This window comes from Oncorhynchus nerka, linkage group LG2, assembly GCF_034236695.1.
Source record: "Oncorhynchus nerka isolate Pitt River linkage group LG2, Oner_Uvic_2.0, whole genome shotgun sequence".
Lineage (NCBI taxonomy): Eukaryota > Metazoa > Chordata > Actinopteri > Salmoniformes > Salmonidae > Oncorhynchus > Oncorhynchus nerka.
In genome coordinates this window covers 39,299,612-39,312,762 of record NC_088397.1, presented here as the reverse complement: position 1 = coordinate 39,312,762, position 13,151 = coordinate 39,299,612, and the positions used below count along the sequence as shown (strand labels likewise).

General features: G+C 42.2%; 1 protein-coding gene and 1 pseudogene across 1 annotated transcript in view; both read right to left on the bottom strand.

Moving 5' to 3' along the window:
• The window catches only part of fer1l4 (fer-1 like family member 4), a 111,982-nt gene extending 111,141 nt beyond the window's left edge, over nucleotides 1-841 (bottom strand). Inside the window, 1 exon segment of the mRNA XM_029669422.2 lies at nucleotides 601-841. Coding sequence (XP_029525282.2) covers nucleotides 601-679 — 79 coding nt within the window. The 5' untranslated portion in view covers nucleotides 680-841.
• Nucleotides 842-9,279: 8,438 nt separating this feature from the next.
• LOC115135114 (copine-3-like) overlaps nucleotides 9,280-13,151 on the bottom strand; it is a 29,200-nt pseudogene continuing 25,328 nt past the window's right edge.

The window sequence follows — 13,151 nt, the reverse complement described above, 5'->3', positions numbered from 1 at the left end:
TGGAAATGTGTTACAGTGAGCTATAAGTGAAATAATCTGTCTATAAACAATTGTTGGAACTATTACTTGTGTCATGCACAAAGTAGATGTCTTAACTGACTTGCCAAAACTATAGTTTAACAAGAAATTTGTGGAGTGGTTTAAAAACGAATTTTAATGACTCCAACCTAAGTGTATGTAAACTTCCGACTTCAACTGTATATAGCCATTGATTCTTAAAGAATATAACTTAGTTCAACTGTCTAACTTGATCAGAACCCAAAAGCTTGTGGATAAATTGCATTCACTCCATTGTTTGTTAACAATGTATTTATAAACAAACACTTTATGGCTTCAAATGTCACCAGAATTCAAGAACAACTGTAATATACTTGTGGATCTACAAGATTACTAAATGTACACCACCACCCAATATGAAACTATCCTCTTTCATCTAGTTGAACCTCAGGTTTCATATCCAGGTAAAGCAAACATTTACTTTCATGTCAATCAAATACAATAAATGTTCAGAGGATAAGTTGCATCCATGGCAGACAATCACATCAAACATATTCATGAAAGCTGAATGCCTGAAAGCTCAACATAACTGCACTTATGTACCTCTAAAGGATAACTCCACTTTTCGATCGTACGTCCCAGGTAAATTGGTGATCCTCTTCAGGTTGACAGTGATGGACATGTTTCTGTTTGAGTATGTAACTGTATCCAATAGATATCATCGTACAGCTCTGATCTGTTTGAGTGTGGAGACCAGTAGCTCACATGCTGTCAACTGAACCTCTAACAAAATCTCCTATCCACATAGGTGTTGATTCAATGAGGGACAAAAACAGTGTTTTGTTTTCTAAAGGGGAAGTTCCTAATGTTTGAGGAATGTGAGGTAGGTGTTTCCCAGCCTGGTTAGTCACAATCAGACAGAACGCATAGGCTACGTTTACACAGGCAGCACAATTCTGATCTTTTGCTCAATTATTGACACAAGAGCTGATCTGATCAGTCAAAAGACCAAATAGTAATAAGAAAAAGGTACAGAATTGGGCTGCCTGCCTGTGTAAACCTTGAGGGTCTGTCCATGTCAACTGGATTCCAAATAATGTTTTTAGAATAAATTAAGTTACTCATATTAGAACGACTGGTGTATTCACATGGGTGTCTTTAAAAACTATTTTTCTTTAAAAGTTATGACTGGAGATACAGCTTCCTTCTCCTCAAGGCTTGAGTTCATAAATATACTCAACAAAAATATAAATGCAACATGCAACAATTTCAAATATTTTACTGAGTTACAGTTCATTAAAGGAAATCAGTCATTTTAAATAAATGCATTAGGTCCTAAGCTATGAATTACACATGACTGGGCAGGGGAAGGCCCGCCCACTTGGGAGCCGGGTCCACCTACTGGCCCAGCCAATCAGAATAGGTTTTTCCCCACAAAAGGGCTTTATGACAGACAGAAATACTCCTGAGCACCCCCCTTCCCCTCCTCAGACGATCCCATAATTATCTGGCAATAACTCTGGTGGACATTCCTGCAGTCAGCATGCCAATTGCAAGCTCCATCAAAACTTCAGACATCTGTAGCATTGTGTTGTGTGACGACAACTGCACACTTGAGTGGCCTTTTATTGTCCCAAGCTCAAAGTGCCATGTGTAATGATTATGCTGTTTAATTGGCTTCTTAATATGCCACACTTGTAAGGTGGATGGATTATTTTTGCAAAGGTCAAATGCTAACTAACGGGGATGTAAAAAAAAATGGACAAAATGAGAGTAATAGGCTTTTGGTGGAAAATGTCTGGCCTCTTATTTTAGCTCATGAAACATGGGACCAACACTTTACATGTTGTGTTTATATTTTTGTTCAGTAGGAGCAAAATGGATTCCCTTTAAACAAAAAACACTTTGTATTTACTGTATATGTATGTACTGTATACATGTGGTCCCAACAAGTTTAGCATATTCATAGCAGCACTGATTTGGGTGATTGAGCTACTGTGGAATTACAAGTCAGTAAGTGCTTTTTTCTAATCTAATGGGTACACCACTGTCTTAAGCCTTAATCTAAAATTGATTAAATTGTTTTCTCCCCCCCTCAAACTACACACAATACCCCCTAACGACAAAGCAAAAACAGGCTTTTAGAATTTTTTGCAAATGTATTAAAAATAAACTGAAATAATACATTTACATAAGTATTCAGACCCTTTACTCAGCACTTTCTAGAAGCATCTTCGGCAGCGATTACATCCGAGACTTCTTGGGTATGACACTACAAGCTTGGCACACCTGTATTTGGGGAGTTTCTCCCATTCTTCTGTGCAGATCCTCTCAAGCTCTGTCAGGTTGGATGGGGAGCGTCAATGCACAGCTATTTTCAGGTCTCTCCAGAGATGTTAGATCGGGTTCAAGTCCAGGCTCCGGCTGGACCACTCAAGGACATTCAGAGACTTGTCCCGAAGCCACTCCTGCGCTGTCTTGGTTGTGTGCTTAGGGTTGTAGTTCTGTTGGAAGGTGAACCTTTTCCCGAGTCTGGGGTTCTGAGCGTTCTGGAGCAGGTTTTCATCAAGGATTTCTCTGTACTTTGCTCTGTTCATCTTTCCCTCAATCCTGACAAGTCTCCCAGTCCCTTCCACCAAAAAACATCCCCAAAGCATGATGCTGCCACCACCATGCTTCACCTTAGGGATGGTGCCAGGTTTCCTCCAGACGGGATACTTGGCATTCAGGCCAAAGAGTTCAATCTTGGTATAGAATCTTGTCCTTAACGTGCCTTTTGGCAAACTCCAAGCGGGCTGTCATGCGCCCTTTACTAAGGAGTGGCTTCCATCCAGCCACTATACCATAAAGGCCTGAATGATGGAGTGCTGCAGAGGTGGGAGAATCTTCCAGAAGGACAGCAATCTCCATAGAGGAACTCTGGAGCTCTGTAAGAGTGAACATCGAGTTCTTGGTCACCTCCTTGAGCAAAGCCCTTCAACACTGATTGCTCAGTTTGGCCGGCGGCTCAGCTCTTAGAAAAACTTCCTCCATTTAAGAATGATGGAGGCCACTGTGTTCTTGGACCCCTTCAATACTGCAGACATTTTTTGGTACCCTTTAACAGCTCTGTGCCTAAAGACAATCCTGTCTCGGAGCTCTACAGACAATTCCTTTGACGTCATGGCTTGGTTTTTGCTCTGACATGCACTGTCAACTGTGGGACCTTATATAGACAGGTGTGTGCCTTTCCAAATGATGTCCAATTAATTGAATTGAATCCATTTTAGAATAAGGTTGTAACGTAACAAAATGTGGAAAAGGGGAAGGGGTCTAAATACTTTCCGAATGCACTGTGTGTGTATCACGAACAACGTCAAATCCACTTCTTTGGCTTCAAAGCATATTACTTTGTTGTAACACGGAAATACTCTTGAATACAGGGTGGGTGTAATTTCAATCCGACAAATAAAATTCACAGATTGGACCTATCCTTTCAGACCCTAGCTGGTACACCATTGAAATTGAAATAGCATTGACATTTTAACTTCCAACTACTACCACAAAGATGGCTGCCGGTGTTGTGCTGAAAATCTCCCCCTTGCCAGAATACACTTCCCTTTGCGTTCTTCATTGCTGCGACTTGCTTTCTGCTCATTACTCCGTTGTCAGTTTAGCTTACATTTTTTTTAACCTTTATCTAACTATGCAAGTCAGTTAAGAACAAATTCTTATTTTCAATGATGGCCTAGGAACAGTGGGTTAACTGACTGCCTTGTTCAGGGGCAGAATGACAGATTTTTACCTTGTCAGCACTGGGATTCGATCTAGCAACCTTTCGGTTACAGGTTACCCCCCAACACACATACATGAACTATTAATTTCGGTTGCCTATCCTGACGTGGAGTTTGTTCTATAGAAAGTATTTGACTCTAGCCACAAAATTAAGGAAATTAGATGGGGGAATTCTGGCAGGGGGGAGATTTTCAGACCAACACCCGGTCCTCCCACTGTTGAATGTCAACTTGAATGGGAATGTCAATTCTATCATATAAGTATGTTTCCTATAGAAGATTGAGATGATTATTTAAAGCCTCAAAATGACCTCAAAATCAATGTTTTGTCTTAATCAATGACCAAGATATTGATGTCTCATGGTAGTGTGGGGGGGAGGGTCCAAGAATAGGCTAAAGGGTCCAACTTAGAGGACCGATATCTCCTGAACGGTTGTCATTCATGTCAAATATTAATATTCAGACAATTTCTATCATGGGTAAATATTAGAGGTGAAACGGTACGTGTATTCATATTGAACCGTTCGGTACAGAGTCCACGGTGCAGTACAATAATCATATTATATATAGGAAAATATATAAAATGCTCAAAAAAATAAAGGGAATACTTAAACAACACAATGGAACTCCAAGTCAATCACACTTCTGTGAAATCAAACTGTCCACTTAGGAAGCAACACTGATTGACAATACATTTCACATGCTGTTGTGCAAATGGAATAGACAACAGGTGGAAATTATAGGCAATTAGCAAGACACCCCCAATAAAGGAGTGATTCTGCAGGTGGTGACCACAGATCACTTCCTATGCTTCCTGGCTGATGTTTTGGTCACTTTTGAATGCTGGCGGTGCTTTCACTCTAGTGGTAGCATGAGACAGTCTACAACCCACACAGGTGGCTCAGGTAGTGCAGCTCATCCAGGATGGCACATCAATGCGAGCTGTGGCAAAAAGGTTTGCTGTGTCTGTCAGCGTAGTGTCCAGAGCATGGAGGCGCTACCAGGAGACAGGCCAGTACATCAGGAGATTTGGAGGAGGCCGTAGGAGGGCAACAACCCAGCAGCAGGACCGCTACCTCCGCCTTTGTGCAAGGAGGAGCACTGCCAGAGCCCTGCAAAATGACCTCCAGCAGGCCACAAATGTACATGTGTCTGCTCAAACGGTCAGAAACAGACTCCATGAGGGAGGTATGAGGGCCCGACGTCCACAGGTGGGGGTTGTGCTTTACAACCCAACACCGTGCAGGACGTTTGGCATTTGCCAGAGAACACAAAGATTGGCAAATTCGCCACTGGCGCCCTGTGCTCTTCACAGATGAAAGCAGGTTCACACTGAGCACATGTGACAGACGTGACAGAGTCTGGAGACGCCGTGGAGAACGTTCTGCTGCCTGCAACATCCTCCAGCATGACCGGTTTGGCGGTGGGTCAGTCATGGTGTGGGGTGGCATTTCTTTGGGGGGCCGCACAGTCCTCCATGTGCTCGCCAGAGGTAGCCTGACTGCCATTAGGTACCGAGATGAGATCCTCAGACCCCTTGTGAGGCCATATGCTGGTGCGGTTGGCCCTGGGTTCCTCCTAATGCAAGACAATGCTATGCCTCATGTGGCTGGAGTGTGTCAGCAGTTCCTGCAAGAGGAAGGCATTGATGCTATGGACTGGCCCGCCTGTTCCCCAGACCTGAATCCAATTGAGCACATCTGGGACATCATGTCTCGCTCCATCCACCAACGCCACGTTGCACCACAGACTGTCCAGGAGTTGGCGGATGCTTTAGTCCAGGTCTGGGAGGAGATCCCTCAGGAGACCATCCGCCACCTCATCAGGAGCATGCCCAGGCGTTGTAGGGAGGTCATACAGGCACGTGGAGGCCACACACACTACTGAGCCTCATTTGTTTTAAGGACATTACATCAGACTTGTTTTAAGGACATTACATCAGCCTGTTGGATCACACTGTAGTGTGGTTTTCCACTTTCATTTTGAGTGTGGCTCCAAATCCAGACCTCCATGGGTTGATAAATTTGATTTCCGTTGATAATTTTTGTGTGATTTTGTCAGCACATTCAACTATGTAAAGAAAAAAGTATTTAATAAGAATATTTCATTCATCCAGATCTAGGATGTGTTATTTTAGTGTTCCCTTTATTTTTTTGAGCAGTGTATTATAGCTATGAAAATGTATATTTCATTGTAAAAACAATATTGCATAAACCAATGGCGTATAAATTAACGTGGGAAAAATATCCACATAGTAATAAAGTTGTATTTAAAAAAAAGTTGTTTCGTCTCGTAGCTGTATGTAGCTCCGCTCAAGAGTTATTTCACTCTAGCGGGAACAGAGCCGGGACCGTCGTAGCAGCAATTAGCTAATGAAGGAATTAGCAGTTAGCTAAATGCTAAGGAGCAACATGGCAAGCATTGGTGAACCAGAAGTAGAAGACTCCCCAGTATCATTCAGGTCCGTTTCCCTGTAAACTAAAACGGAGATTGCCAACGAGTGGTAGATAAAACTTATACAACATGTAGGCTCTGTTTGTCTATACGAGTTACTCATTTGCGCCAACATCACCCCAAAGTGTCAATCGGTAGGACTAGGCGAAAAAATGAAACGGCAACCACTTCTTCCCACAGCCAACAATATGCGGCTGACTCCGGCAGGGATAAAGAAATCAAAGCAGCGATAGCTAAATGCATAGCGGCAGATATGAGACCCTTCTCTGTGGCAGAGAATGCGGGGTTCAGAAATCGCGCTTCACTACTCCTTCCCCGTACACATTTTACCCAGATATTAATACCTGCCTTATACAAGAAAACAAAATAACAACTTGAGAGCGAGTTGTCAGAAACGTGGTCTGTTGCTCTAACAACAGACAGTTGGACGTCTAGAGCTACCTTACTGTAACGGCTCATTTCATTACTGCAGAGTGGGAGATAAAAAGCCATGTCCTTCAAACTCGTCCCCTTGAGAGTAGTCACACCAGTGTAAACTTGGGGGAAGAGCTAAGGGAAGTAGTTGCAGTGTGGAAGTTGGAGAGGGATAATGTAACGATTCCTGTGACCACTGACAACTCTAGAAATATTGTAAATGCAGTTGCACTAGTTGGATTGGGGCCACATATTGGATGCTTTGCTCACATTATTAATACTGAATCTCAAAAAGCAATGTCAGTGAATCCAATCTCTCACCTGCTAGCAAAAGATCAGGAGGTGGTATCCTTTCATAAAAGCACAACTGCTGCACACGTTTTCAAGACGAAATAGGAGATGCTTGAGCTGCCAAACCCCAAACTAATCCAAGTCCCTACTAGATTCAAGACATGACATGGTTAAGAGATACCTTGAGCAGAAAGTTGTGGTGTATTTTACACTGACTGATCAAGCTGTGAGGAAGAATGTCAAATATATGGTGATTTTGTCTGAAAATGACATGACAGCAAACCTCTCAAAACAGTCACAACACTGATATGCACTGAGAGCATTCAATCAGTTTCGATGGTCCTGCCCATGAAAACAATGATCCTGAAATCAATGGTGGCATCTGATGAAGATGAACCCGCAGTAAGGGATGTCAAGACTGCTATCAGAGTTAAGCTGGAGCCTAGATATGCTGACCCTGGTGGCCAAGACTTCTTACACAAGAGCACCGCTTTGGACCCCCGGTTCAAGTCCCTGCTGCACTTGGATGCTGCTGCTCGTCTGAGAGTCACAATGAACTCACAGCAGAGACTGTGACCAATATACAACAGGTGTTGTATTTATTTAGTTAATGTGACATTTTATTAATTAGTTAATTAACAATTAATTATAAAGTAACAACTGTAATAAGTGTCTGATAGATATTTCTAATAACAAATCATATTTTTAAAGCCACTTCAGAAAGTAATTTATCAAATTTAATTCTGCAGGGTCAAGCCACAGATACCAGAGGAGCCAACCCCTCTCCAGAAACGACAGGGGTTCTCTTCCAGAAAAGAAGTTTGCCATGGCTGAGCTTTTGGGGGATGTTGTTCACGACCCAGGAGCAGGGAACCAAGTCAAAGGTCAAGGTCATAGAGGTGTCCTCATACAGGGAAGTGGACTGTATTCCCCTGGATGCTGATCCACTTACATGGTGGAAGACCAAAAAGTTAATATACACTCATGTTGCCATGTTAGTAAGGCGCTACCTGGCTGTGCCTGGGACCTCTGTCCCTAGCAAAAATATTCTTCACAGTGGCTGACATTGTCACAGCAAGCCGATCTGTGCTCACTGCAGATTAGTATTTGTAATGGATCCCCATCACCTGCCAAAGCAGCTGCCACTATTCCTGGGGTCCAGCTAAATTAGGGCAGTTTATACAATTTTAAAAACATTACAATACATTCACAGATTTCACAACATACTGTGTGCCCTCAGGACCCTACTCCACCACATATCTACAGTACTAAATCCATGTATATGTATAGAGCGTATGTTATCGCGTGTGTCTGTGCCAATGTTTGTGTTGCTTCACAGTCCCTGCTGTTCCATAAGGTGTTTTATTATGTTTTTTAAATCTAATTTTACTGCTTGCATCAGTTACTTGATGTGGAATAGAGTTCCATGTAGTACTGTGTGCCTCCCATGGTCTGTTCTGGACTGTGAAGAGACCTCTTGTGGTATGTCTTGTGGGGTATGCTTGGCTATCCAAGTTTTGTGCTAGTAGTTTAGACAGACAGCTCAGTGCATTCAACATGTCAATACCTCTCATAAATAAAAGTAGTGATGAAGTCAATCTCTCCTCCACTTTCAGCCAGGAGAGATTGACATGCATATTATTAATATTAGCTCCCTGTGTACACCCAAGGGCCTGCTGTGCTGCCCTGTTCTGAGCCAATTGTAATTTTCCCAAGTCCTTTTTTGTGGCACCTCACCACACGACTGAACAGTAGTCAAGGTGCGACAAAACTAGGGCCTGTAGGACCTACCTTGTTGATAGTGTTGTTAAGGAGGCAAAGCATTACTTTATTATAGACAGACTTCTCCCATCTTAGCTACTACTGCATCAATATGTTTTGACCATGAGAGTTTACAATCTAGGGTTACTCCAAGCAGTTTAGTCACCTCAAATTGCTCAATTTCCACATGATTTATTACAATATTTAGGGTTTAGTGAGTGTTTTGTTCCAAATACAATACTTTTAGAAATATTTAGGGCTAACTTATTCCTTGCAACCAAATCTGAAACTAACTGCAGCTCTTTGTTGAGTGTTGCAGTCATTTCAGTAGTAGCTGACATTTATAGTGTTGAGTCATCCGCATACATAGACACTCTGGCTTTACTCAGTCAGTGGCATGTCGTTAGTAAAAATGGAAAAAACCAAGGGGCCTAAACGTGGATAAACTAATGTTCTTAAAGAAACTTGAAAATCTCGTTATAAGGCAGGCACTGCTGTTTTTTGTTGTCCCTTTGTTTCCATATGCTCCTGGGAATTCAAGATACCCATGTTAACTATTATAATACATGGAAAATCGAAATACAAATGACATATTTCAGGCATTTATTTTGTTGATGTATTGAAAACGTACCGAGCCGTGAGTTTTGTGAACCGTATCACCCCTAGTAAATATGCATGCAAGTTTTGTTCTAATGAAATGGGGCACGCTCAAACATAGCCACTTTAATTCATGTGGAACGACTCTATAAAGTAAGAAAATAGAATGGGTGAAGGTATCTAACAACATCTGGACCAATAGCAATTCCTGACAATATGTTTTTTAATGGGAGTAGTAAAACAATCCGTGAGAAGTTCTACAGCACTACTCTTAAGGCAATTCTTATTCATCTTTGGTATAATCCATAGCATACATTCTATTGCAGCAGATGTATCAAAATTATTTAGCATTCCATGATATTCTAACTCATGCATGAGAACACCATTGTAAAGTGGATACATCCAAAACGTTCACTACATGGTCAGTTTTGTTTCACAGTTAGCAAAGTTAGTTAGCTGGCTAGATTGATTGAGTTACCTATATTATTTTGCTAGCTATTCTGTAGTGTCATACCTACAAAAATGACTGTGTCCCCAGTTATGTTTACATTTTGGCATTTGTGACATATCCACTTTCCAAGCATATTAAGTGCAAGATGGTGTATAATATCAGCTCTCTGCATTAAGAAACTATTCAGACTCCTTGATTGTTTCCACAACATGGAACAAGTCAAGGGTCTGAATACTTTCCGAATGCACTGTATGAGAGCTCATGTTATACGCCACCTTGCAATTAATATGCTTGAAAGTGGATTTGTCACAAATGCCAACATGTAAACATAACTGGGGACAGTCAGTTTTGTAGGTATGACACTTCAGTAAAGAATAAATATATTTTTTCCTTCATCAATTTACACACAATACCCCATAATGACAAAGCGAGCAGGTTTTTAGATATTTTTGCACATTTATAAAAACTAAAACAGAAATACCTTCTTTACATAAGTATTCAGAGCCTTTGCTATGAGACTCTAAATTGAGCTCAGGTGCATCCTGTTTCCATTGATCATCCTTGAGATGTTTCTACAATTTGATTGGAGTCTAATTCAATTGATTGGACATGATTTGGAAAGGCACACACCTGTCTGAGGTCCCACAGTTGACAGTGCATGTCAGAGCAAAAACCAAGCCATGATGTCGAAGGAATTGTCTATAGCGCTCCGAGACAGGATTGTGTCGAGGCACAGATCTGGGGAAGGATACCAAAAAACATCTGCAGCATTGAAGATCTCCAAGAACACAGTGGCCTCCATCATTCTTAAATGGAAGAAGTTTGGAACCACCAAGACTCGTCCCAGAGCTGCCCGCCTGGCCAAACTGAGCAATCGGGAGAGAAGGGCCATGATCAGGGAGGTGACCAATGGTCACCCTGACAGAGCTCTAGAATTGCTCTATGGAGATGGGAGAACTTTCTAGAAGGACAACGGTCTTGGCAGCATTCCACCAATTAGGCCTTTATGGTAGAGTTGCCAGATGGAAGCCAGTCCTCAGTAAAAGGCACATAAGATAAATACCAAGAGGCGCAGCGGTCTAAGGCACTGCTTCTCAGTGCCTGCGACATCACTACAGAGTCTGGTTCGATTCCAGGCTGTATCACAACCGTCTGTGATGTGATTGGGAGTCCCAAAGGGCGGCGCACAATTGGCTCTGCGTCGTCCGGGTTTGGCCGGGGTAGGCTGTCATTGTAAGAATTTGTTCTTAACGGACTTGAAACAGACGCCTCAAGTCCTCAACTGGTAGCTTCATTAAATGGTACCCGCAAAACACCAGTCTCATCGTCAACAGTGAAGAGGCGACTCCGGGATGCTGGCCTTCTAGGCAGAGTTGCAAAGAAAAAGCTATATCTCAGACTGGCCAATAAAAATAAAAGATGGCCAAAAGGACAGACACTGGCCTTATTTAGACTAGTTGAGTATCTGGAGCATCAAGATTTGTGGGTTCAATCACAGGCTCAAAATGGCCAGAAACAAAGTACTTTCTTCTGAAACTCACCAGTCTATTCTTGTTCTGAGAAATTAAGGCTATTCCATTTGAGAAATTGCCAAGAAACTGAAGATCTCGTACAACGCAAACTGGATCTAACAGAATAGACAGAGTGGGAGGCCCCAGTGCACAACTAAGCAAGAGGATAAGTACATTAGTGTCTAGTTTGAGGAACAGACACTTCACAAGTCCTCAACTGGCAGCTTAAATAGTAACAATAGTACCCGCAAAACACCAGTCTCAACATCAACAGTGAAGAGGCAACTCCGGGATGCTGGCATTCTAGGCAGAGTTGCCAAGAAAATGCCACATCTCAGACTGACCAATAAAAAGAAAAGATTAAGATGGGCAAAAGAACACAAGACACTGGACAGAGGAACTCTGCCTAGAAGGCCAGCATCCCGGAGTCGCCTCTTCACTTGACGTTGAGACTGGTGTTTTGCGGGTACTATTTAATGAAGCTGCCAGTTGAAGACTTGTGAGGCGTCCGGTAGCAGAGTTTTCAGCTGTGCTAACATAATTGCAAAAGGGTTTCCTAATGATCAATTAGCTTTTAAAATGATCAACTTGGATTAGCTAACACAACGTGCCATTGGAACACAGGAGTGATGGTTGCTGATAAATGGGCCTCTGCACGCCTATGTAGATATTCCATTTTTTTCCCCCTGCCATTTCCAGCTACAATAGTCATTTACAATATTAACAATGTCTACAGTGTATTTCTGATCAGTTTGATGTTACATTCAAAAACAAGGACATTTCTAAGTGACCCCAAACTTTTGAACAGTAGTGTATATATATCACACACACACACACACCACCAGTTAAACCGTTGTTGTTACCTGAGTAGCCTACTTTATTCCATCAAATGTTTTGAAGGTGCATTTCATGAAATGCATTTAAAGCCCTCCTTTTCCCCAATTTTGGATCATCACCATTGTTGAACTCCTTGTTAATTCCTGACTCAGAGGAATGAAAGAAGAATATCTGAAGCAGAAAAGAATAAGAAATATCTATGATTGTTGAAAATAAAATAGAAAATACGGTTACATAATTGGTATCAAAAGGTACAATGAGCATTGACACAGTAATTCCAGGATGTGATTTACACTTCTGATAATGGGCCTACTCATTTCCCTGCGTGGTGTGTTGGCTCCCTCGTGTGGCTAGAAGGGCGAAGCACTGCAGTTCTGCTTGCTCCACTAAGTCTTGATGGCAGCAACATTGACTGGATCTAGTTTCAGCATCTTGAAGTAGGACACAAGTTGATTTGGCACTCCAGCCAAGACGCTAGGCGAGGGCTTCCTTAGGATCCTGCAGAGGACGGAATAACAGTGTGATGGGATGAGTGCCAACAGCGGGGCAACCAAACAAAAACTCAAGATAGAAAAGTATGTCAAATCTGTCAATATTTTACCAAAGTGTTATGGAATGGTGTTTCACTACCAACGGATACTATTACAGACTAGACTGATGTAAAGTGATGTTCCATCGTGAATCTTCTCAGTGGTATTGACAAAACACTGCACAATAACAACCAGACTAAAATAAACATACATTGGCAAACTGTACAATATCCCTGGCCACAGGTTCACCACTCAGGGACTTGAGAATGCCTTCTTCTCCTTCTAGCAGCTCCATGGCCTTGAAGTTGGCCTCGCCCACCCCGATGATGATGATGGACATGGGCAGGCGTGAGGCCTTGAGATAGCGTCCCGGGTCTGGTCCAAGGTCTGTGATCTCCCCATCGGTGATGATGAGTAGGACAAAGTATTGCTGAGGGAAATTAAAAGCAGAGGACAGAACAGTTTGTTAAATTTCATTCAGTTTGCAATGAACACAATGAGGTAGACAAGGCAAATTCTTCCTCTATCCAGTGTT